General features: G+C 39.9%; 1 protein-coding gene and 1 non-coding gene across 3 annotated transcripts; both read left to right on the forward strand.

The window, feature by feature from the left end:
* Positions 1-1,912: 1,912 nt before the first annotated feature.
* Positions 1,913-20,740, forward strand: KANSL2 (KAT8 regulatory NSL complex subunit 2). Of its 2 annotated transcripts, XM_015819921.1 has the most exons (10): positions 2,083-2,101; positions 2,797-3,055; positions 7,221-7,399; positions 8,912-9,026; positions 11,575-11,738; positions 12,827-12,993; positions 13,374-13,470; positions 16,918-17,171; positions 19,286-19,516; positions 20,104-20,740. In XM_015819921.1, exons 2-10 carry the CDS (start codon positions 2,805-2,807, stop codon positions 20,200-20,202), a joined length of 1,557 nt encoding a protein of 518 aa, XP_015675407.1. In that variant the 5' UTR covers positions 2,083-2,101; positions 2,797-2,804; the 3' UTR covers positions 20,203-20,740. The 2 variants fall into 2 exon arrangements, with proteins under 2 accessions (XP_015675409.1, XP_015675407.1); XM_015819923.1 differs by lacking the exons at positions 2,083-2,101; positions 2,797-3,055 and adding an exon at positions 1,913-1,956.
* Positions 15,804-15,945, forward strand: LOC114922827. Its single transcript, XR_003810498.1, has one exon. It is a non-coding gene; the product is annotated as a small nucleolar RNA SNORA2/SNORA34 family (small nucleolar RNA).
* Positions 20,741-22,297: the final 1,557 nt, after the last annotated feature.

Raw genomic sequence — 22,297 nt, forward strand, 5'->3', positions numbered from 1 at the left:
TATCATGTCCCCCCTCGTCCTTCTCTTCATTAAACTAGACATACCCAATTCCAGCAGCCGTTCCTTATATGCTTTAGCCTCCAGTCCCCTAATCATCTTTGTTGCTCTTCTCTGTACTCTTTCTAGAGTCTCAACATCTTTTTTACATTGTGGTGACCAAAACGATGCAGTATTCCAAGTGTGGCCTTACCAAGGCATTGTAAAGTGGTATTAATACTTCACATGATCTTGATTCTATCCCTCTGTTAATGCAGCCCAGCACTGTGTTGGCTTTTTTGGCAGCTGCAGCACACTGCTGGTTCATATTTAAGTGATTGTCCACTAAGACTCCGAGATCCCTCTCACAGTTACTACTATTGAGCAAGGTACCCCCTATACTATATCTGTACATTTGGTTTTTCTTGTCTAAGTGTAGAACCTTACCTTTTTCACCATTGAATTTCATTTTGTTAGATAGCGCCCAGTGTTCAAGTCTGTCCAGGTCCTCCTGTATCTTAAGCCTGTCTTCTGGAGTGTTGGCTATTTATTTATTATTTATTTATTTATTTATTATATTTTTACCCCGCCCTTCTCCTTGCGGACTCAGTCCAGTTTGGTGTCATCTGCAAATTTGATGAGTTCCCCATCTATCCCCTCGTCCAAATCGTTGATGAAGATGTTGAAGAGCACTGGGCCCAGAACAGCACTGGGGCACCCCACTACACATTTCCCTCCATGTAGATGCAGTTCAATTGAGGACCACATGCTGAGTACAGCCGGTCAGCCAGCTACGATGCTGTCTAACCCACATTTTTCTATCTTATCAAGTAGTAGGTTGTGATCTACTTTATCAAATGCCTTACTGAAGCCCAAGTAAATTATATCCACAGCATTCCTCTGATCCACTAATTTTGTCACTTGGTCAAAGAATGCAATAAAGTTTGTCTGGCATGATCTGTTTGTGACAAACCCATGTTGGCTTTTAGTAGTGATTTTGTTTGCCTCTAGGTATTCGTTGTTTGATTATCTTTTCCAGAATCTTCCCAGGTATTGAGGTCAGGCTGATAGGTCTGTAAACTGATTTACAGTTTTAAATAGAGTAACAAGTGAAAGGGAATGAAGGGATTGATACATTTATATTATTTGCATGCAGGCACATTAATCTCATATTGATATGCCCCAACTGTGGCCCCTGCTGGTTGAAGATTAAGAAGGGATGATAATATGGTAACAAACAATTGAAAGGCAATTCAAAATTTAAGAAACTGAATGCCACCTGACTTTAGGAGGTGCAAGGCAATAAAGATGGAGCCTTACAAGAACACTTGGAAAATCTATTCTCTAGTACCATGTCATACAGAGTACTGAATAACGGGCTTAAATTATAGGAAGCAGATTTCAATTAAATACCATAAACTCGTCAATATTAAGAATGGTATGACAGAAGCAAAGGTTCCTTTTTTTAAAAGAAATGTTTGAGTTTGTCCTGGCAAAGCCATGGACATTCCATTAATTTATCTTACACGTATTTCAGCAGTTCCAGCTTCATGAGATGGAATCCTCGCTTCCTGCACTTTAAATTCTGTCCTGCTTGAGTAGAATACCAAACTTAGTTGTTTAAAGTTGGTCTATTTCATATTTAATAAAGTCTAATATAAAATACTGTTTATATTAACCCTCAAAGTAGCTTGCTATAATGAAATTAAAAAAATAGGCCATAAAACGGTCAAATAGTTTAAATCGGGATCATTTAAAAAAAAAAAAATACACCGTTAAAAGCCTGACGCCTTCGCTCTCTCTCTCCAATGCTTTCCTAGTGAGAGGAATCCAGAGCAAGTTCTGACCGCCTTCTTCCGCCCCCACACCGGCTCGAATGACATTTCCTTTACCCAATCCCGTTCTGGGCTACGTCATCTCCGGATTGGCTGGCGATAGCGAACTCGAGGCCCTGGTGGGAGCCAGAGCGCGAGGAGGAAGGTAAGATGGCGGCTGTTGCTGCGCTGAGCAAAAAAAAAAAGTGAGGGCGGATTTGGGGCTTTTTTTTTTTTCTCTTCTCTTCCCCCCCCACCCAAGCTGGCTTTTCCTCTCGCTCTTGCCAAACGGCTCCGCGGAACAAGAAGCGGTAGGCGTGGGGGAATGGTATATATGGCCGAGGGACCGGAGAACGAGAAGTGCCTTCTCGTTTGGGTTGGGGAAGGCTTCGCCCCCGCGTGTCTGAATTAAGCGAAGCTTTCGAAGCGCAAAGAACAGAAGGCGGCGGCGGAGGAGGAGGAGGAGGAGGAGGGACTTTTAATCCCTTTTAGGGTAAAGAGGGAACATGTTTTGTATGAACTTTTAATGCGATAGTATTAGGGAGACTCTCCATTGTTTCCCCCCAGCATTCCACGATCCTCGACATTGTATAAAGATCTTCGGTCTGGTATTTAGTTACAGGAGCCGCAGCTGCTTTAGCGGTTAAAAAGGGAGGAGGGGGGTGTTAAATGGGGGAGGGGGGAGAGAAAGGGAACAAGGAAATGCCTAGCCAGTTGAACTGGGACAGAAGAAGAGGAAAGGTCGCAAGAGTCTATTTACATTTCTTGCCTTTTCGGGTTCTGGTCGGGGTAGTGTGAATTGTTTAGAATTGCCCGTAGCTGTATAAGTCTGAACTACAGAATCTGGCCTGATTCAAGATTGATCAAGCTGAAAGCTTGATCGTCAGAAGGAAAATGAAATAACCTTGGGGGGGGGAGAACAAAGGGATTTTATAGTAGCAGAAGTGACTTTTTTTTTTTTTTTTTTTTAACTTATGTCAAATCTGTAGTAACGTGTTCCTTACAGGCACTGGCATGAATAGAATTCGCATTCATGTTTTGCCTTCGAGTCGGGGGCAGCTCACTCCTGTGCCAAGGCCGCAAGAAACCTTGTCCTGTGCCTTTGCTCACCGTCCATGCTCTCAGCCTCGCTTGGAAGGACTCGAGTTCTGCATTAAGCATATCCTCGAAGACAGGAATGCACCCTTCAAGCAGTGCAGCTATATTTCCACTAAGAATGGCAGGAGGTGCCCAAATGCAGCTCCCAAGCCAGAGAAGAAAGATGGGTATGCATTCTATATGTTCACATTATCTCTAGAGATGAGCTGAAATTTTGTCTTCTCTCTTCCTCAGCCTTTGGAGCAGATCAAGCCACTTTTTATATCCTAGGTCTAATGAAAATAATAGAGTACCATATGCGTAGAATCATTGTGGAATATCTTAAAAGTTACATTCATGCAGTTATATCATCCTGGGTCAAGACTGGATGCAAACCAGTTGTATTGTGTTCGCAGATATATATTTTTTTGCAGAACATTTAACCGAAAAGAGTTGCATGCTAACATATACAAAAAGATTTCAGGTTCAATCTGGTATCTCCAAGGAAATTTGAGGAAGGATGAAGGTAGGGAATGCTCTTGAAAAACAATGCCAGTCAGGAAATATGGTACCTAAATAGATGAACAATATCTGTATTTCACATGAGGCAGCTTTCTTTGTTCTAAAGCAGGGATCCTCAAGCTTTGCAGCAGGGGGGGCAGAGGAGAGTGGGGATGGTTCTGCACAAGCAGCAGACGAGCACGCTTTACGTGTTTGCGCGGCCCAGTTCCAAATGGGTCATGGTCCAGGGATTGGGGACTTCTGTTCTAAAGAACATTTTCATGTTTTAGAATTTTTAAATATTTCCAGAGCATCTGTTGCTTAAAAATAAGTTGTCACATACCCGTGTATAATTTTGAGGTGGTTGGACAGTTGCATACACTTCCTCCCCAAACATCCAAAGTCAAGTTTGTCTTGTAGACCTAGCTCAGTGCTAATCATAGGCTTAAAGATTGGTACAAATTTAATGGTTAACTGATTAAAATGAATAGTATACAACCTAGCACATTTAAATAAACTAGAGTTATTCCTAAATAAATATTTCTATCCAAGTTCTAAATTATTAAACATTTAGAACTTCAATCTTTGTTTTTCAAAGCCTTTGGATTGGTGTGTAGAACTACTGTACAGAGATCTTTGAGAAATGCGGTGAAAGTTACAAAACTAGTTGAAGCTTGGTAAATGAGATTAGAAATAGATTAGAAATAAAAAAAATGACAAAGGAATTTAAACTGACTGCTTTCACTCGCTGGCTACAAGAAGGAAGAAAGGAAAAATATGATTAAGGTTTCAAAATTCTCTTAGTATAGGCAAGTCAATCACTCATTCTTGAGATGTCTGTTTCCTGACATGGCTCAACTTGAAAGGTTGACAGTTAAATTGACATTCTTTAAAAAGTTCTTAGAAAAATCTAAATGCTGTCCTAAAGCATTGTTTATTTTTTTTATTATTATTATTTTATTATTATTTAAATTTATATTATTATTTTATTATTTAAATTTACAATACAATTATATAGACTTAGATGAAACTTTTGCACTTGTGTGGGAACAAACACCAAGGCACTTCCGAGTTGAAAGGATTAGCTGGTGACATCACAGTTGCCTGGGGGACGCCCAGTTGGGGGCTCCTTTCACATTCCTGGCTGGAGCAAAGGACGAAGAGGGAACTCACCCCACCCAATGGCACCACATAGCACTCAGGTTTCGAACATGGGCTTGCTAACCTCCAACCCAGTATCCTAACCATGAGAGCCATCATACTCCTAGATGAAATAATAATTAGGAAAGATACAGAGCATTTATTTAAATTGTTAGGTTAAATTTATATCCTGCGTTTTGTACAGAAATTTAAAGCAGCATATAAAATTCTATTTTTGCCAACAACAATCATGTTTGGTAGGTTGGGCCGAAAAAACTCTGGAATTTTGTTTGTCCCATGGCTGAGAATTAAAGCAAAGCATGTGTTCTGGATTATGGAATAAACTAGAATGATGGACGTCATTTACTTGTGCCAGTTTCACTTATTTCACAGCAAATTGGGATTCTTTGGGGAAAAATGGAGAGATCCCAATACTTCTGGCTGTGTCTGAAATTTGTTTAGCTTTAAATTCCGAGTCATAAGCCTTTGTTTGTGCATTCTCCTTTACCCTTTACTCTCTCCACAATCATGAGGAATAAACCAGAAACATATATTTCCATTTTAAGTAATGGTTAAAAAATTTCATTAAATCACTATTTGATTGAAACTTACTCATTTAGAAGTTTTACTAGTCTAATCCAGTGTTAGCAATAATGGAATGGGTTCTTGGGTCATGTAACAACAGCAGGAACAAGGTCCTATTGGTGGAATGTAGATACCTGCTTGATAAATGTTTATGATAGGGGTGTATGTGATTCTCAGACATTGTTGAAATCTGGTTGGTTCCTGTCAGTGCACACCTGTGTTGACCATTGGTGAAGGAAAATGGAAATCCCAGTCAATAGTGTCTGGAAAGCCACAAACATCTCAAGTTCAAGTAGCACACGTTGAATATGAAAGTACTGTATAGATTTCTAAGTTTATAGCTTTCTTAGAAGAGACTAGGACTGAAGACTTCAATATACAGACCTTTAAGTATAATGTGTGTTTTTTGAGAACTAGAGTGTGTTAATAATCCAAACTGAAGACCTTTAGATGTATTGGAATCATTATGGAAATATAGACCCAAGATATTTATTTAAAGGGCATCCAGTTAGGGAAGGCTACTTATAAGAAGAAAGTATATATTTTTTTGTTTTGGAGGAATTATGTTTAGCAATTTGGAAAGCATTGTTTATTGTTCCTTTTCTAATTTGAACCATATAGTGGTTCCCTTCATTTTGGTTCCTTTTTTCCCAAATGCTTAAGGGCAACATCACAATTGTCTGCTTCAATGTTTAATCATAATTCTACATTCCACACACTCTTACGAGTGTTTTGTTTAAATTTGAACTCCCAATGCACTAGTCTCATTATGGAATCCTTGCCTTTGGCCTATAAGGAAAAAGACTTCTTAAGTTTTGCTTGCTGACAACTTTAAAGGATGTTAAATGCTTTAGAGCAGTGGTCATCAACCTTTCCACCTTGGTGGCCTGGCCGGGGGGGGGGAGGGTGAGTGGGAGGAGCATGTGCACAGCTCCATTGATGTGAGCAATTGGCACACCCACTCTCCACTTGAGCGAATGGAGCTTCACACACGAGCGGAGGGCACTTGTGTTCACACGCGAAGCTCCAGTCCTGTGAATGGAGGGTGCTCCCGTGCGAAGCTCCATTCTTGAGAATGGAATTTTGCACCCTCTGCTCGTGCGAGTGGAACTTTGTGTGTGTGCACTTGCCCGCCGGACTTGCGCAAGTGGAACTTCTTGCGTGCACTTGCCCATTGTTTGTGCAGCCCGGTTTCGAACAGGCCGCAGCCCAGGGGTTGGGGACTCCTGCTTTAGAATGAAGTGGTGGCTTCCACTGAAATTCCATCAGTTCTCATGAAAGCCTTGAGAACACCTGCAGACTTGGAGTTAGGAAGTAAGATTAGCAGATGGCTGTACCAGACGTCTCCCTACCCCCAAAGGAAAGAAAAGGTTTTCCCCATCATAGTCCTAAGTTGTGAGAGCTGTAAATTGGGTAACCAATATGACTGGCCCAATTCTATGACCTTTTTGTAGCAGTTGTTAAGCAAATGCTGTGAATCAGTGGTTTGCTGTGGCCAGTTTTGCCAAAAACCTGAAATAAATGGTTTTGACAAAAGTGATGTAAAACATGGTCACGTGACTGGAATGCTACAATCAGCCATAAATGTTCATCTGACCGTGGGGGGCCTCGGCTGTCAGAACTTCGGAACTGGGATGTAAGTACCCCAGGGAGATGCTTGTAACTTCAAATGGTCACAAATCAAGGACTAGTAATAAATAGCCATATCACTACTATGAGAGTACAATAGTATTACTGTTGCAATAGCACTACACCATAGTATAAAGACTGTGTACTTTAATGTAAAAATATTTTTCTGTTAAAAGGAAATGGGTGGTAGGGAATCTGCTAGAGAGCTATAAATGATTTGGGAAGAACTTAGATTGATTTCATCAAGGGGAAGAAAACAGATGAGACTGAGGTAAAGGCAGTCTAGCCCAGTAGGAGAAGGAAGCAAATAAATTAGGATTGAGATGAGCATGTCAGCAGGAGTGATTAGGGCAACGTCGCTCAAACTGAGCAACTTCCAGGTATATTCACTTTATTGATTCTTACATGTTGCTTTAAACAGTATGGAAGCCAGGTGTTTCTTTGTTAAATATTTTGGAAATTACAATGCATAACTTGTTGTTTCACCTCTCTACCTAGTGTGTCATTCTGTGCTGAACATGCTCGCAGAAATGTGTTGGCCTTGCAGGCTCAGATGAAGAAGTCTAATCCTAGCCCTGTGAGAGAGTCTCTTCTCTGTCAGCTGAGTTCCTATGCCAAGACGGAGCAGGGCTCTCAAACTGTAGAAAATAACCGTAGTGAGGGCAGCAGGATATTGGGTAAGCAGAAGAGATGATAATGTTATCTTGGGTATTTTTTTATTCTTTTAAAATTAGATGCAAAGGTTGAATTTTATGTAGCTTGGTCATATTCTAACAACCCTCTTTCAATATGTAGTTTAAAACAGAGATCCCCAACCTTTTGGGCACCAGGAACCAGTTCCATGGAGAAAGGTTCAGTTTCACCCAGTACTAGGTTAAAATGCTTTTAATTACATGAGTTTATTTCCCTTTACTGTTTTTTAATAATAGGTTCAGCTTAAATATCTTGGGAAGTCACAAATTTATATTTTAGCAAGGGGCATTGACTCTGCATTCAGAAGTCATAGATATTTTGTTGTGTTGTTTACACTGTTTAATTTATTGCTCTGGAGGGAAGTTACATTTAACGTTTACTGATGAATCCTATAAATTATATGGACCATTTGCAGAGTAATATGAACACTGGGAATGTCCTGTATCAGAGAATGGCATCCAGTGCTTTGGTTTGTTTTTACAGAGATCTCATTCTTAATTTGAGAGCTCTCTGCAACTAGCCATCTCAGTTTTCTAAAAAGAATTTGCTGTTACGTCCCTGAAGGTAGTTGGATGAAGAATGGAAGAAATTTAAAATATTAAGTTGATAATGGATGCAGCATATACTAATTGCTGGATAGTTAAAAATTACATGTGGAGGTGATTTGGAATTTGTTAACTGTCTTTGTTATTTATACTTTAAAAAACCTCAACCGCATAAGAATCCTTCTGCCAAATAAGATGACCAAATAAATATGTTGGTGATGGTACTAGGATTGTTTCCTTACCAAATCAAGGTTAAATTTTAGATGTATTGGTCTGACATTTAGGCTCAGTGGTAAATAGAAAAGTGAGGTTTTCCAATGATGCTCTAGTGCAGTGGTTCTCAACCTTTTTAATGCCGCGACCCCAACCGGTTGTAAGTCGAGGACTAAACCGGTCATAAGTCGAGGACTAAACCGGTCGTAAGTCAAGGACTGAACCGGTCGTAAGTCGAGGACTACCCAACCGGTCGCAAGTTGAGGACTTTCCCTACCCGGGAGCGCTGCACATGCGTGGTTCCGCCCCCTGCGCCGGCCGAGGCGTAGCTGGCAAGCGGCAGAGACGGAGCAGGCCGACCACCAGCTGGCCCAGCCCAAGGGAGGTAAGGCACCCGCCAGAAAAGGGGGAAAATGGCGGACCAAAAAAAATGGCGGACAGCCTTGCTTGGCGACCCCCGTGAAATGGTCGATCGACCCCAAATGGGGTCCCGACCCACAGGTTGAGAACCACTGCTCTAGTGATTAGTTTTAATGCAGAGTTTAAGATTAAATTAGTATTTTATGGATATTCTTTTGTTCTGATTGATGGACATGCTTATATCAGCTTATAGAAGTGCATGTTCATATGAGACTTCTACTCCGGTAGCTCTGTTTTAGTTTATACTGATGGCATTACACCAATTTTACTAAAGGATGTAGACTGTCAACATATTTTTCTTCTCTTTTGTTTTTCCAGATGAAGACAGCTGGAGTGATGGAGAGCAGGAGCCTCTTACTGTGGATCAGACATGGAGAGGTGATCCTGATAGTGAAGCAGATAGCATTGATAGTGACCAAGAAGATCCTTTAAAGTAAGTGTCTTGAGTAAGGTGTGAACTACGGCTGCAGAGTTGTGCAGTAGAGATAGAAGTTCATTTCCCAAAAATTTATTTGAGCATCTATTGAATATGAGTTTTCAAAAACAAAGTTCTTGCTTTAGCATGATCCTTACTCCCCCAGAACAATTTGGGTCATTCTTCCCAGTATCAATCTTGACTAGTTCTCTTTTTAGGAGCACCTGAATAATTGATGATGGGGTATATAGATGGGAAGCTTCTGGGCCTTCAAATGTTCTTAAACTACGAAGTGCAGTATCCCCTATCATTTGACCTACTTGACTGATGGTTGAAAGTTGTGGTTAATGGCATGTAGAGGACCTAAGTTTCATCAGTCCTACTTTGTCCATAAAAAACCAACCTGTACTCATAAATGCATATTTTGAATATGTTCACCATTACCAATAAAAACAAATTAATGACCATTAATCTACATTTAAATGTTTTGTTTGGCCTGTCCCTGTTTTCTGGGTCACTTATGAAAAGTATATTAGTCCATAACGTCTTCATTTATGACTTTGTTTTTGGCCCCAATAAAGTTTAAAATATTTCTATGTGTCTTGTGGAGTTATTCCGCATATGTAATTCGCCATATGTTCTGGGGTGCAACTAAAAAGCAACTGGGTAATGTATCAACCACATTTTACATTAACTGAAAATTATAAACAGTTGTTGAGAGTAAGCCTTGTAGAATGCATTTTTGAAGGCTGTCATCTCATATTTTCTCCTCCTTTAAAGTGTATGAAAATATTTCAGATAGTTATTTGTACTTAGGACAGTAACTTAAGCTGTAGAGGTGTAGCCTCCTAAGCTCTTGAGGGAACTCCAGGAGATATTGTGTTGAACTTCTTCAAGTTGGCATTTTGGTTTCAAAATGTTTTGCATTAAATACTCCCTGTTGAAGGTCACAGGTCTTGCTGATTGATTNGGCCGAGGCGTAGCTGGCAAGCGGCAGAGACGGAGCAGGCCGACCACCAGCTGGCCCAGCCCAAGGGAGGTAAGGCACCCGCCAGAAAAGGGGAAAAATGGCGGACCAAAAAAAATGGCGGACAGCCTTGCTTGGTGACCCCCGTGAAATGGTCGATCGACCCCAAATGGGGTCCCGACCCACAGGTTGAGAACCACTGCTCTAGTGATTAGTTTTAATGCAGAGTTTAAGATTAAATTAGTATTTTATGGATATTCTTTTGTTCTGATTGATGGACATGCTTATATCAGCTTATAGAAGTGCATGTTCATATGAGACTTCCACTCCGGTAGCTCTGTTTTAGTTTATACTGATGGCATTACACCAATTTTACTAAAGGATGTAGACTGTCAACATATTTTTCTTCTCTTTTGTTTTTCCAGATGAAGACAGCTGGAGTGATGGAGAGCAGGAGCCTCTTACTGTGGATCAGACATGGAGAGGTGATCCTGATAGTGAAGCAGATAGCATTGATAGTGACCAAGAAGATCCTTTAAAGTAAGTGTCTTGAGTAAGGTGTGAACTACGGCTGCAGAGTTGTGCAGTAGAGATAGAAGTTCATTTCCCAAAAAATTATTTGAGCATCTATTGAATATGAGTTTTCAAAAACAAAGTTCTTGCTTTAGCATGATCCTTACTCCCCCAGAACAATTTGGGTCATTCTTCCCAGTATCAATCTTGACTAGTTCTCTTTTTAGGAGCACCTGAATAATTGATGATGGGGTATATAGATGGGAAGCTTCTGGGCCTTCAAATGTTCTTAAACTACGAAGTGCAGTATCCCCTATCATTTGACCTACTTGACTGATGGTTGAAAGTTGTGGTTAATGGCATGTAGAGGACCTAAGTTTCATCAGTCCTACTTTGTCCATAAAAAACCAACCTGTACTCATAAATGCATATTTTGAATATGTTCATAATTACCAATAAAAACAAATTAATGTTGACCATTAATCTACATTTAAATGTTTTGTTTGGCCTGTCCCTGTTTTCTGGGTCACTTATGAAAAGTATATTAGTCCATAACGTCTTCATTTATGACTTTGTTTTTGGCCCCAATAAAGTTTAAAATATTTCTATGTGTCTTGTGGAGTTATTCCGCATATGTAATTCGCCATATGTTCTGGGGTGCAACTAAAAAGCAACTGGGTAATGTATCAACCACATTTTACATTAACTGAAAATTATAAACAGTTGTTGAGAGTAAGCCTTATAGAATGCATTTTTGAAGGCTGTCATCTCGTATTTTCTCATCCTTTAAAGTGTATGAAAATATTTCAGATAGTTATTTGTACTTAGGACAGTAACTTAAGCTGTAGAGGTGTAGCCTCCTAAGCTCTTGAGGGAACTCCAGGAGATATTGTGTTGAACTTCTTCAAGTTGGCATTTTGGTTTCAAAATGTTTTGCATTAAATACTCCCTGTTGAAGGTCACAGGTCTTGCTGATTGATTTCTTTGCTTTTAAATAGCTTACTTTTGTTACCTGACACTGCTTTAGGTGATTCTCCATGTTAATGATTAGAGAGGATGAGTTGTGATTGGATCCTGTTTGTGCAGACATGCTGGTGTGTATACGGCTGAGGAGGTGGCACTGATCATGCGAGAAAAACTGATCCGGCTACAGTCTCTGTATATTGATCAGTTCAAACGGCTTCAGCACCTTCTGAAAGAGAAGAAGCGCCGGTATTTGCACAGCCGGAAGGTGGAACATGAAGCCATAGGTAAATGGCTACAACTCTGAACATAAGCTGAAGACATCACAAAATCTGGTGTGAAATTAATTAGAGCAGCCATTTTACCAAGAGCTTAGAGCTTGGGGACTACTTTTTTGTAGATATGTCTTGATTTTTCTTGCCTGTTAATATTTACTTGAAGTGGTACTTGTTAAGGGTAATGTTCAGATTAATTAGAACTCTTCAGGATTTGAGCATCATCTGTTCCTAAAAATAGAACTGCATTGTAGCCACGGGTGAAAGAGAGCTTCATATACCACTTGTCTGAATTCAGAGATCTGTTGTAATCATTAAGATACTATTTGGCTCCTGTAATTAATAAAAAAGTCATTTCATGAATTTCGGAAGAGAAAGCGCTTGCATAAATATAACCAGTCAGTTATCCTATGAGACTAGCTAAGGAAATATTTAATTATTTCAAAAGTTATTTTAATTAGTTCTAACAAAGTGCTTTTATATATATTACAGAATAGAGTTTTTGAAATATGTGTTCTGAAAACATCACTCCAAAAGTTTTCCATGACCGTAGTGCTGGAAGATGGTGTTTCCGCTAGATTGCAGCGTGGTTCTTTTTAAAATCTCGTGAAGCGCTACATTTATCCTCAGAGTAGTAGAACCTTACAGACATCGTAGTTTTGCAGAACAGGGATGGGCAGCATTTCAAGGGTTGGGGGACGCAAGACGGCCTTCCAATCTGACCAATTCCCCACCTTAAAATTCTTCCCAAATGGGCTAGCGTTAGATCCCAAAGGAGCTATTTTAGGCCTTAAGGGTGAGAGGGGTAGAGAGAGTGCGTAGTGGAAGTAGGAAACCTAAAACTGAAAATCACACTATTGAAATACAACAATACAAAGTGGGGTGAAGGAAAGCTTCAGGTTGCTCATCCCTGCAGTAGAATTATGGTGATCGTTTTGTATTTCTTCTCTGAAGCAACAATCAAATCTGTAAGAATTGAGCTAAAGCAGTTTCTTTCCCAAAGCAGAAAGGGTAAACTCCCAGAAGAACTCTTTTGCTCTGTAGTAGAAAGGTATAATACTTTAATTCTACATTGAGGATGCATTGTTAATGTCTTCCAGGTAGCAGTCTCCTGACAGGCCCAGAGGGTCTTCTGTCTAAAGAACGTGAAAACTTGAAGCGGTTGAAATATTTGAGGCGTTACCGACAACGCTATGGTGTGGAGGCTCTTTTACATCGGCAGCTGAAGGAACGCAGAATGCTTGCTACAGAGGGTGCTGGCCAGCAGGTAATTGAGTTACTTGCTTCTCTGTTTGGTCCAGTGGTGGTAGAAAGTGTGTGCCTGATTGTTTTATGAAAGCAAACTATAAAAATGAAAGTAACTCTGATTTCCAGATATGCGCAAGCTCTGTGCCACGGTGCAAAATTTAAAACCAAAACCAAGTGTTTTCAAGGTAACATCAATTTGGGAAGAGTAACATTCCTTCATGATGAGGCACTTTTTAGCATGCTTTTTATGCTATTAATAAATTCAGTCTGTTGTGTGATTATGAAAACACCTAAGCAGTTGATGTGTATATTTCAGAAGCTGATGTATGACTGAAAGAATTCCTATTAAAACAGTGGCTTCTCTAAAAGATTGTCTTGTGTTTGGTTTGTATCCTCCAGGCACACACTACCCGTTCTAGCCAGAGGTGTTTGGCCTTTGTAGAAGATGTTCGATGTTCCAACCAGTCTCTCCCAATGACAAGACATTGCCTTATTCGTATCCTTTTTCTCTCCGGTGTTAGTATTAATACTTGTCACAATTAGACCAATTAAACACCTTTGAGTTTTTTAAACTTAGTATCTTAATTTTTTTAACAAAATAATCTTTAATCTTAAAAATAAAACATTTAAAAAATTAAAAGTACAAATTAAGAGGGAAAAAATCATTTTATATTTATGAATAGTCACTGGTTTACCAATGTATTTACTTAAGATACAAGACATCTTAAAATAGTATCTATTCTGATTACAGAATCTCTGCCATAGTAACACACATTGCTGCATCTTTTGATTGGTAGAAAATATCTTTTCCAAAACAGATAGATCACACATTTATGACAACCATTCCTTTGATGTTTGGAATATTTCTTAATATCATTCTTTTTGCCAGGTTCGATACAAACTCAATTCCTGATAAACAGTCAAATTCTAAAGCTTTGATATGTGATCTTTGGTACTGGATGGGGTTTTATTACCCCAGAGAGACCCACTGCACAACCTGGGGATCCTGCTAGACTCTTGGCTCTGCTCAAAGAGCAGAGGACAGCCATGGCTAGGAGAACCTTTGTACAGTTTCATGTGCACCAACTGTGCCCCTTCCTGGACCATGAGGCTGCACTCATGTCACTCATGCCCTGGTAACCTCCAGAATGGATCATTGCAACGTGCTGTACATGGGGCTGGTCTTGAAGAGCATCCAGGAGCTTCACCTGGTGCAGAATGTGGCTGCGTGGACAGTTATTTGTGTGTTTCGTAATCAAATTTATATAGCCGACCATTTCACAAATGACTTATAACATGTTAGTGTATATCTCTAGGATGGCACATGTTGCTCTTCTGTTCCATGAGCTACATTAGCTGTCAGTTTGCTTGATGCAATTCAAGGTGTTGGTTTTGATCTTTAAATTTCTATATGGCATGGGACCAGGCTTTTTGAGGGCCATCTTTTCCTGGTTACATTTACCCATCCCATCAGGTCAAGCAGAACGGGTATGTTCTGGGTTCCTTCTCTTAAGGAGTTCCATCTGGTGAGAATCAGGAAACATGCCTTTGCTGTGCTCCCCCCCCCCCAATCATTCTTTGGAACTTCATTCCCCCTGTGTTCAAATTAGCCCCATCTTTGCTAGCCTTTTGGAAAACCCAAATGTAGTTCTTCCATCAACGCTGAGAATCCCATAGTAAACCTGCAAGTGGCTATATTAGGCTAAGTGACTGTTCTCCCGCTCTCATGTCTTTAATATTTATTTATATTTAATGTTTCTTGAATTGTTATATGGTTTTAATTGGTATGTTTTTAAACTGCCCAGTGTCAGATGGGCAGCTATATAAATTTGATAAATAATAACAATATAACATTAATATATTTAACATTTAAATGTAAGATTTAAAGATGTTCCCATAAGTCTACTATACATTAATATATTCCCCCAAAAAGTTACTAAATGATCATATGACCATTTCACATTTCTTAGACCTCCAGCATAAAAAATACATTCTTTGAGGAGTTTAATGCATTCTACATGCAATTTCTTGATGACTCAGTCTTAATCCCAAAATCTCTGTTCAGTATACCATTTTAACATTTTAGGGACCTCAAGTCCCTACTGTGGCTTTTTGGGAATTTCCAGTTCTTTAGTCCATGTTTGAATTGTCCCAGAAATGTCTACTTTAAAAATATTCTGATAAAGATATATTATAGGTTTTATTTCTGTAATGGATTCAATCAGGCAATAAAGCAACTCAGATGACCATGAGGCAGCCAAAGCATCTGGTCCATATTGACCTGTTAGAACATCCTTAAGCTGAAGATATCTCCAATGTTGCCAATAGCGAAGACCAAATTTAAGTTGGGAGAATCCTTAAAATTGTCATTATATAATACAGAGGTACCTCAGTACTGTATTTGACTGTTTAAAAATTAATTGAATTTGGTACTCAATGCATTTTGAAGCAAAAATCTTGTCCTGGTACTCATCTTTCTCCAGCTACTCGATGTGCAAGGTAAAACTTGCTGGCATCAGCTGATTCGTGACTCCCTACTCCTTTCGATTGAAATAAAGGGTCAAGGTAAGTCATGTGGCTTGCTTGGTATTCATTTTTAGTACTCGTTGCGCCTCCCGGAACGAATATCAGACGAATATCAAGGTACCACTGTAATTGATCTAAAGCCATAATCCCAGCTTCCACCAAACTCATCAGTAAAATGATTTTCCACCAATTCTTAAAGTAGATTTTTTTTGCCCAAAGTGTAAGATATTCATGAGTATTATCAAAACTCAGTTTATGTCCCAAAGATTTCTCACCACTCAGTTGAATGCTTTTGTGCTTTTCTTGGCCCTGAATCAAGGCTGGTGGCTTCTTGTAGCCTCTGGTTTCAAACAGGAGCCCAAAGAAGTGACTTCCTATGGTCTGTTGACTGTTCCATAGCTTCAGAATTAAACTGGAACAGTCAATTCAGTAGGAAGCAACAATAAAACCTCACTAAATTACAGTCAAGCCAGAGCCTGAAATAAAACCAAATTGTTTGGATCACTTCAGTCCCATGTGTGAATGTATATGAAAAAAGGCTCTTCTAAAAGGCTTAATGTTAACTTTTAAGCCAGCAAAAAGTAATATTTAGAATTCACTGTTCTAGTCGGAAGCTTGTGGACTGAGCTAAATTCTATTGTAAATTTATTTATTTTTTGCAGGAAATTACATTTTCAGTTACTTATTCATATATAAATGTTGATACTAAAAATTTAACATGTTTATGCAGTTTAGACACCTATTTTTATTTTGAAGTTAGAGAACAGAATCAGTCCATTAGTATAGAACAATACTCCAGTTCTAAGTCAAAAGTTGATTTTTATTATTGGTTACCAGATTATACTAAGGTATACAGAGCTCATATTTAACTCCAATATTTTCTCTCACAAGATTCTCCAAGGAAAAAAGTGTTAAAGTTCCCCTTTTATTTCCCTAGTTTATATATCAGTGGTGGCAAACCTATGGCACAGGTGCCAGAGGCGGCATTCAGAGCTCTCTCTGTGGGCACGCGCACCGTCGCCCCAGTCCTAGCCGTTCAGTTGGGTTTTATAAAACTTTTTCGCTTTAGGCCTCTGCCGCCGTGTGCAAAAAAAAAAAAAAGGTTCAATCAGTCAATTTCAACTTCTCGCGGGGAAAAAAAAGATCTTGCAAAGTTGGAATTGATTGATTGAACTTTTTAGTCCCACCCAGTCTGCTGTTACCACTGCAGCCACGCCCAGCCAATGGGTCACACCCACCCGGCACTTGATGCATAAGTGGGGTTTGGGTTGCAGTTTGGGCACTCAGTCTCTAAAAGGTTCGCCATCACTGTTATGTATAGTACATTTCCAAGGTCGGATGACTTGCTTAAAGGTCTGCTTTTTATACCTACTGTGTATTGCAAATTTTGCCAAATTTCCTTGACTCCCATCTTCAGATATTTGCCAGGACACCAATCAGCTCCTATTTAAATTGTGCCAAGGGTCAGAAGAAGCACCCTGCAGCAAACCAGTGCCTGTAAACCTTTCTGAAAATCCCTGCTGCCCACTCCATCTACAGCTACCACCCCAGATGTATGTTCCTGAACAGGTACTGTGTGTTCCTGAAGAACTGGAAACCGCTTCCACGGATCTCTACTTGAGTGCAGCTGAACTCCGCCCCTCGGAGAGTTTGCCACTGGAGTTCAGTGATGTAAGTATCTTCATGAGGCACTGCAGAGGGTTTTTGGGCATGAGGCTACATACCAAGGGATATAGAGAAAATGTGAATACACATTTATATCAGACTTAATGATATAAGAGAGACTGAAAGCAAAAGAGATGTAAACAATTAAGAAAAGTAAGACAATCAGAGTTACAGAATGAAATTGTCATTTGTCTATTCATCCAGTGTGTAAAACACCAACAGGAAAAGAAGACTACACTCTCAGTGTGTAACACAGCTTTTCTGAATATCTGGTTCAGTTTTTAGTGATTTCCCATAGGCAGTGAAAGTTAATGTTTCTAATGATACCGTACAATAATGGGTAGGCCACTTACTACTGTATCACATTTCCTATCCCCTTTATAATTCTTTAAAGTGATTTGACTTGTAATGATATTCAGTTGGGAAGGGCTGAAGAGGGCTTGAGAGTTTGCACTGGGTTTTTTAGAATATCTTTGAAAAATGAGAGTATTAAAATTCGTATCTTGGTATTCTTAAAACCTTTTTCTACTCTATCCACAAAGAGTGCATTTTTATTACAGGTAGTCCCCGACTTACCACAATTGAGCTCCTAAATTTATGTTGCCAAGCGACACAATTGTTAGGTGAATTTTGCCCCATTTTATGGCCTTTCATGCCATAGTTGTTAAGTGAATCGCTGCCCTTATTAGTACATGGTTGTAAATCTGGCTTCCCATTGACTTTGTCCGTAAGTAGCAGAAAGTGATCACATGACCCTGGGACACTGCAATTATTATAAATATGAGTCTTGCCAAGCTTCTGAATTTTGATCACATGACCATGGGAATGCTGCAACAGTTGTGTGATAAACGGTCATAGGTCACTTTTTTCAGTTCTGTTCAATGCTTCAGTCACTGAATGAACTGTTGTAAGTTGAGGACCGCCTGTAGTTTAATAGAGTGCTTCATATTAGTCCTAATAGGAAGACATTTATCATCTGCCCAATCATTTTAAAATATCTTCCTAGATCAGGCATGTCAAACTGCCAGGCTGCGGGCCGGATGCATCACGCCGAAACTGCGTCCACCCCATTGCTGGCAATGGGGGAAAAGTCGCAATGTATCACGCGAAATCATGTGACATCGCGAGTTTGACATGCCTGTCCTAGATAGAAGCCACATGCCTTTTTGAGGCAATCTTCTAGAGAACCTTTTTTTAATTAAAATCCATTTCATTATAAAGTGCTGTCTAAACAGCAGACGCACCTGGCATCTGAGTACTTTGAAAGCCTTGCTCAACAAACTGCCTGTTCTGGATCTATAAATACCCTTTTAATTTCATCTCACTTTTTTTTTTAATAGGGAAACAGAGGCATACCCTCTTAAGGCAGCAAGCCTACCCAGCAAACCTACCTGTATTATCAGAATACAGGTAGTCCTTAATTTACAATCACAATAGAACCCAAAATTTCTGTTGCTAAGCAAGGCAATTGTTAAGTGGTTAAATTTGCACTATTTTGCAACCTTTTTGCCAGAGTTAAGGGAATCACTGGAATAGTTAAATGAATCGTACGATTGTTAAGCAAATCTCTTTTCCCCCATTGACTTTGCTTGTTGAAAGCTGGCTGGGAAGGTTACCGAAGCTGATCACATGATCCTGGGACAGTGCAACTGTCATGAACACATGCTAGTTGCCTAGCCCCCAAATTTTGATCATGTGACCATGGGGATGCTGCAATGATCATAAGTCACTTTTTTCAGTGCTGTTGTAACTTTGAATAGTTGCTAAACGAATGGTTGTAAGTCAAGGACTACCTGTATAGGATTATTTAGACAGTATCTTTATCCAAAGTTTAGAACTAGCACCTGCTGTATTAATAGGTATTTGTCATTTCTTACAAGGGAAGCCTCCTTCCATCATGTTAGTGTCTTATCATTTTAGAAATTTTAGATGAAGCTTAGTCAGGCTGCTTAAAAATCAAATTATTTCATCCTTTTTAATTGAAAAGTTGTGAGGCTTATTTTTATGCCTCCCTATAGTGTTATGTACATACAAAAATTGATTGGGAGGGAGAGAAAAAAACCTAATGGCACGCAGTGTTCCCCCAACCCCAAATGGGCTTCTTCGTTATTGTCCGATAGGATTTGGACGTTGTTGGAGACGGTATGCAGTGTCCCCCCTCTCCTCTGCTTGCCGATGCTTCTGCTGCCCTTGAGAACCAACTGAGCAAAAATATGGCCGAAGCTCCCATCATTGTCTGCTCAGATGAAGAATCTATTCGACAAGGATTTCCAACACCAGCAGGAAGGGGAGGTTTTCCCAGACAAATTACACCTCTTACGCCAGAATCTCCACAAGAGCGATCAGTGCAGGTACTGTGCCCTAGGTTCGGAGGATTTCTTCTGGTGGGCTTCTTTTGTTTTATGAGTAGCTAACGGTAGTTGCTAAGTGTTACTATTCTATAAAGGCCTCCTTGAAAAAAAGCCAGCAAGCCTTTTCATATACACAGGTGGACCATAAAGAAAACAAGAAGCCAGTTTTGTTTGTCGAGGGGATTAGCCATCTGCTCACTGCATGGGTTGGGGGAAAGTTTGAGGAAAGGATCATTACCTCCCTCCTCCCCCCCCCCCCAAAAAAAACCAGCACAGCACAGTAGCATGGGGAGGGTTAGCAACTAGCAGGTGGTGGAAGCCTTTGAATTGCCAGTGTTTCAGTTGGTAAACAAGCAATTTCTCTTCAAATGTCTTCTCAGCTGCTTTATTTGTTGACTTGCTTAGAGTATGGACAAATTTTGCAAACAGATTGCATATCTGTGAATCTTTCTTATTTTCGTAACATCCACAAAGAAAAAAACATTGATATCTGGTTGAATTCTTTTTTAGTTGGTTAATGTATTAATATGATTGCAATTTGTATTATCATTATGAAAATTACAGGATCAATTATCTATCTCTATTAGAATACACATCATCCTGTGACAAGTGGATCAAGGCTGGAGGACAGTAAGAAAGATGAACCTTCAACCAATGGGAATTCAGAACCAGCCACTATCAACTGAGAGAAAAGATTGTCTCCTTGTCTGACAAAGCATCTGCTGCTCCTGAGCTCCTTTTGGCTTCCAGTGTTTTGCCACCTCTCTATTAAATCTCTCCCAGATTTAATGTCTATCTGGAAAACCATGTGAGAGGCAGCTTTAGCATGTTTGAGTGACTTTTTTCCAATTTCATTCAGGGAATGCCTTTTGATTTCCGGTATAAATGGAGAGAAAACATAGGAAATCTTAATGTTCAATTAATACAAAAAGCAAAAGCCTCTGCCTTATACATAGTCATAGGCCCTGATGAGAGGAAATGGCTTAGAGTATTTTCCATAGTTGAATTATTGGGAGTGTATTTGAAGTCACAGGCTGAGCCATGCTAAAAGCAGAACTTTTTATTACCTGTACTGTACACTAGCCTGTTGATGTATAATGTGCACATAGCTGGGTTTTTTCTCTTTTCCTTTAGCACTGAAGCTCGTATAAGCAATTTTCCACTTCTACATTGTAATGTGTACAAATCCCTTGTAGTATGAAAATAAAAATACTGGATACATTTTACAGCTTGCTCTTCTAATCTTGTGAAGTAATTAGTTCCTTTGCCAAACACTCTAGGGAAAAGAAATTGAAGGGCCAATTTAAAAATGATTATTTGGCCCCCCCGAGTAGAAACAGGAAACAGACAGCAAACAAAATACTGCGTACCTTGCAGTATCAAAGGAAGACAAAAATAGTTTCTTTGTTCTCTTTGGATGCAAACTTGAAACACGTCAAATCTTACCAATATTACTTACACTCTCCTTTTTGTTACATCCAATATTGGGCAACATTTAGGTTGTGATGAAGGGCACGGATGGAAAATCAGCAAAGTTCCCTCAAAGTATTGATTCTGTGCCTTAGTATCCAAAAGCTTATAATTTGTTCCTCTGCCTTCAAATGGAAGCTAATGTTACAAAAAACTGTGAAAATCTTTGATTATTTTTTCCTGAATGAATACTGTGCAAAATCGCTCACGTTCAGACTGTCTACAGATAGTTCTTAACTTCCAAGCACAACTGAGATGGGAATCCATCGCTAAGCTCCATTGCTAAGTGATGCAGTTGCAAAGCAGTGCCACATGACCGCATCACTTAGCGATGGTAATCCCGGCACTACCCAATGCTGTCTTTAACCAAATTTGGCCTGTTGTTAGCTGATGACCACCTGATCCAAACCATTCTGGGTTTGGTCCCTCCTCCTGTAGTCATGAGCCTCAGTGAGGTACAGGCTGCCTCCCAATAGCCTATCCCTTCCCATCTCTGCCCTTTTGGCTGCCCTGCACACTACCTTGCAGGTTGGCAAACTGCTCCAGAACCACAAGCTCTGGGGCTTTTTGGCATGCCATGACTCGGGCTATAGGAAGCCCTTGAGCTGCAGCACAAAGCTACAGCCACCCTTGGAAACTTCAGCTGGCACAGCAGTTCTGCGAAAAAAGGGCTATTGGTGTGCCAAAGCTCTGGGGCTGCAAAGACGCTCCAGAATTGCACTAAGCAAAGCTGCAAAGCTGCAGTCAGTGTTTGGCCTGGCCACTCACAAAGTAGCTGCTGGCCACATGAGGCCATCTAGAGAGAAAACCTCTTCTGTGTTGTCTGGGGAAGAAAGCCATGTTTGGCAGCAGCTGTCTTTGCAAAGGGGGTTGGGTATGCTTGGTCAGCTGCAGTAGCAGAAAGAAAGGAGAAAGAAAGCAGAAAGGAGGGGGCCAAAAGGGCATAGATGGGAGGGGGATAGGCAGATGGGAGATAGATATGGGCAACTAAAACACCCTTGCTGTTTTAAATGTGGATAGGCTGCCAAGTGCCCAAAATTTGATCATGTGACTGAAGGGGCTGCAATGGTCCTAAACTTCGGATGCCATTCACTGCTGCTGTAACTAAATAGTAACTGAACAAATAGTCATAACAACTACCTATAGTTTGCAATCTTTTGGAAATGTTCCAAGTTCAAAAAACGCTCTTGACATATTTCCAGGGTGGTTTAAGCAGACTGTTTCAGCAGAGCTGACTGTTTGAAATTTGAAATGAGGGAAATTTGAAGCATTTTTCGTAGTGCTATAGTCGCTCCCTAGCATTAGGTCCAC

Source organism: Protobothrops mucrosquamatus, unplaced genomic scaffold (genome assembly GCF_001527695.2).
Source record: "Protobothrops mucrosquamatus isolate PMUCROS unplaced genomic scaffold, P.Mucros_1.0 scaffold1019, whole genome shotgun sequence".
In the NCBI taxonomy this organism is placed as follows: domain Eukaryota; kingdom Metazoa; phylum Chordata; class Lepidosauria; order Squamata; family Viperidae; genus Protobothrops; species Protobothrops mucrosquamatus.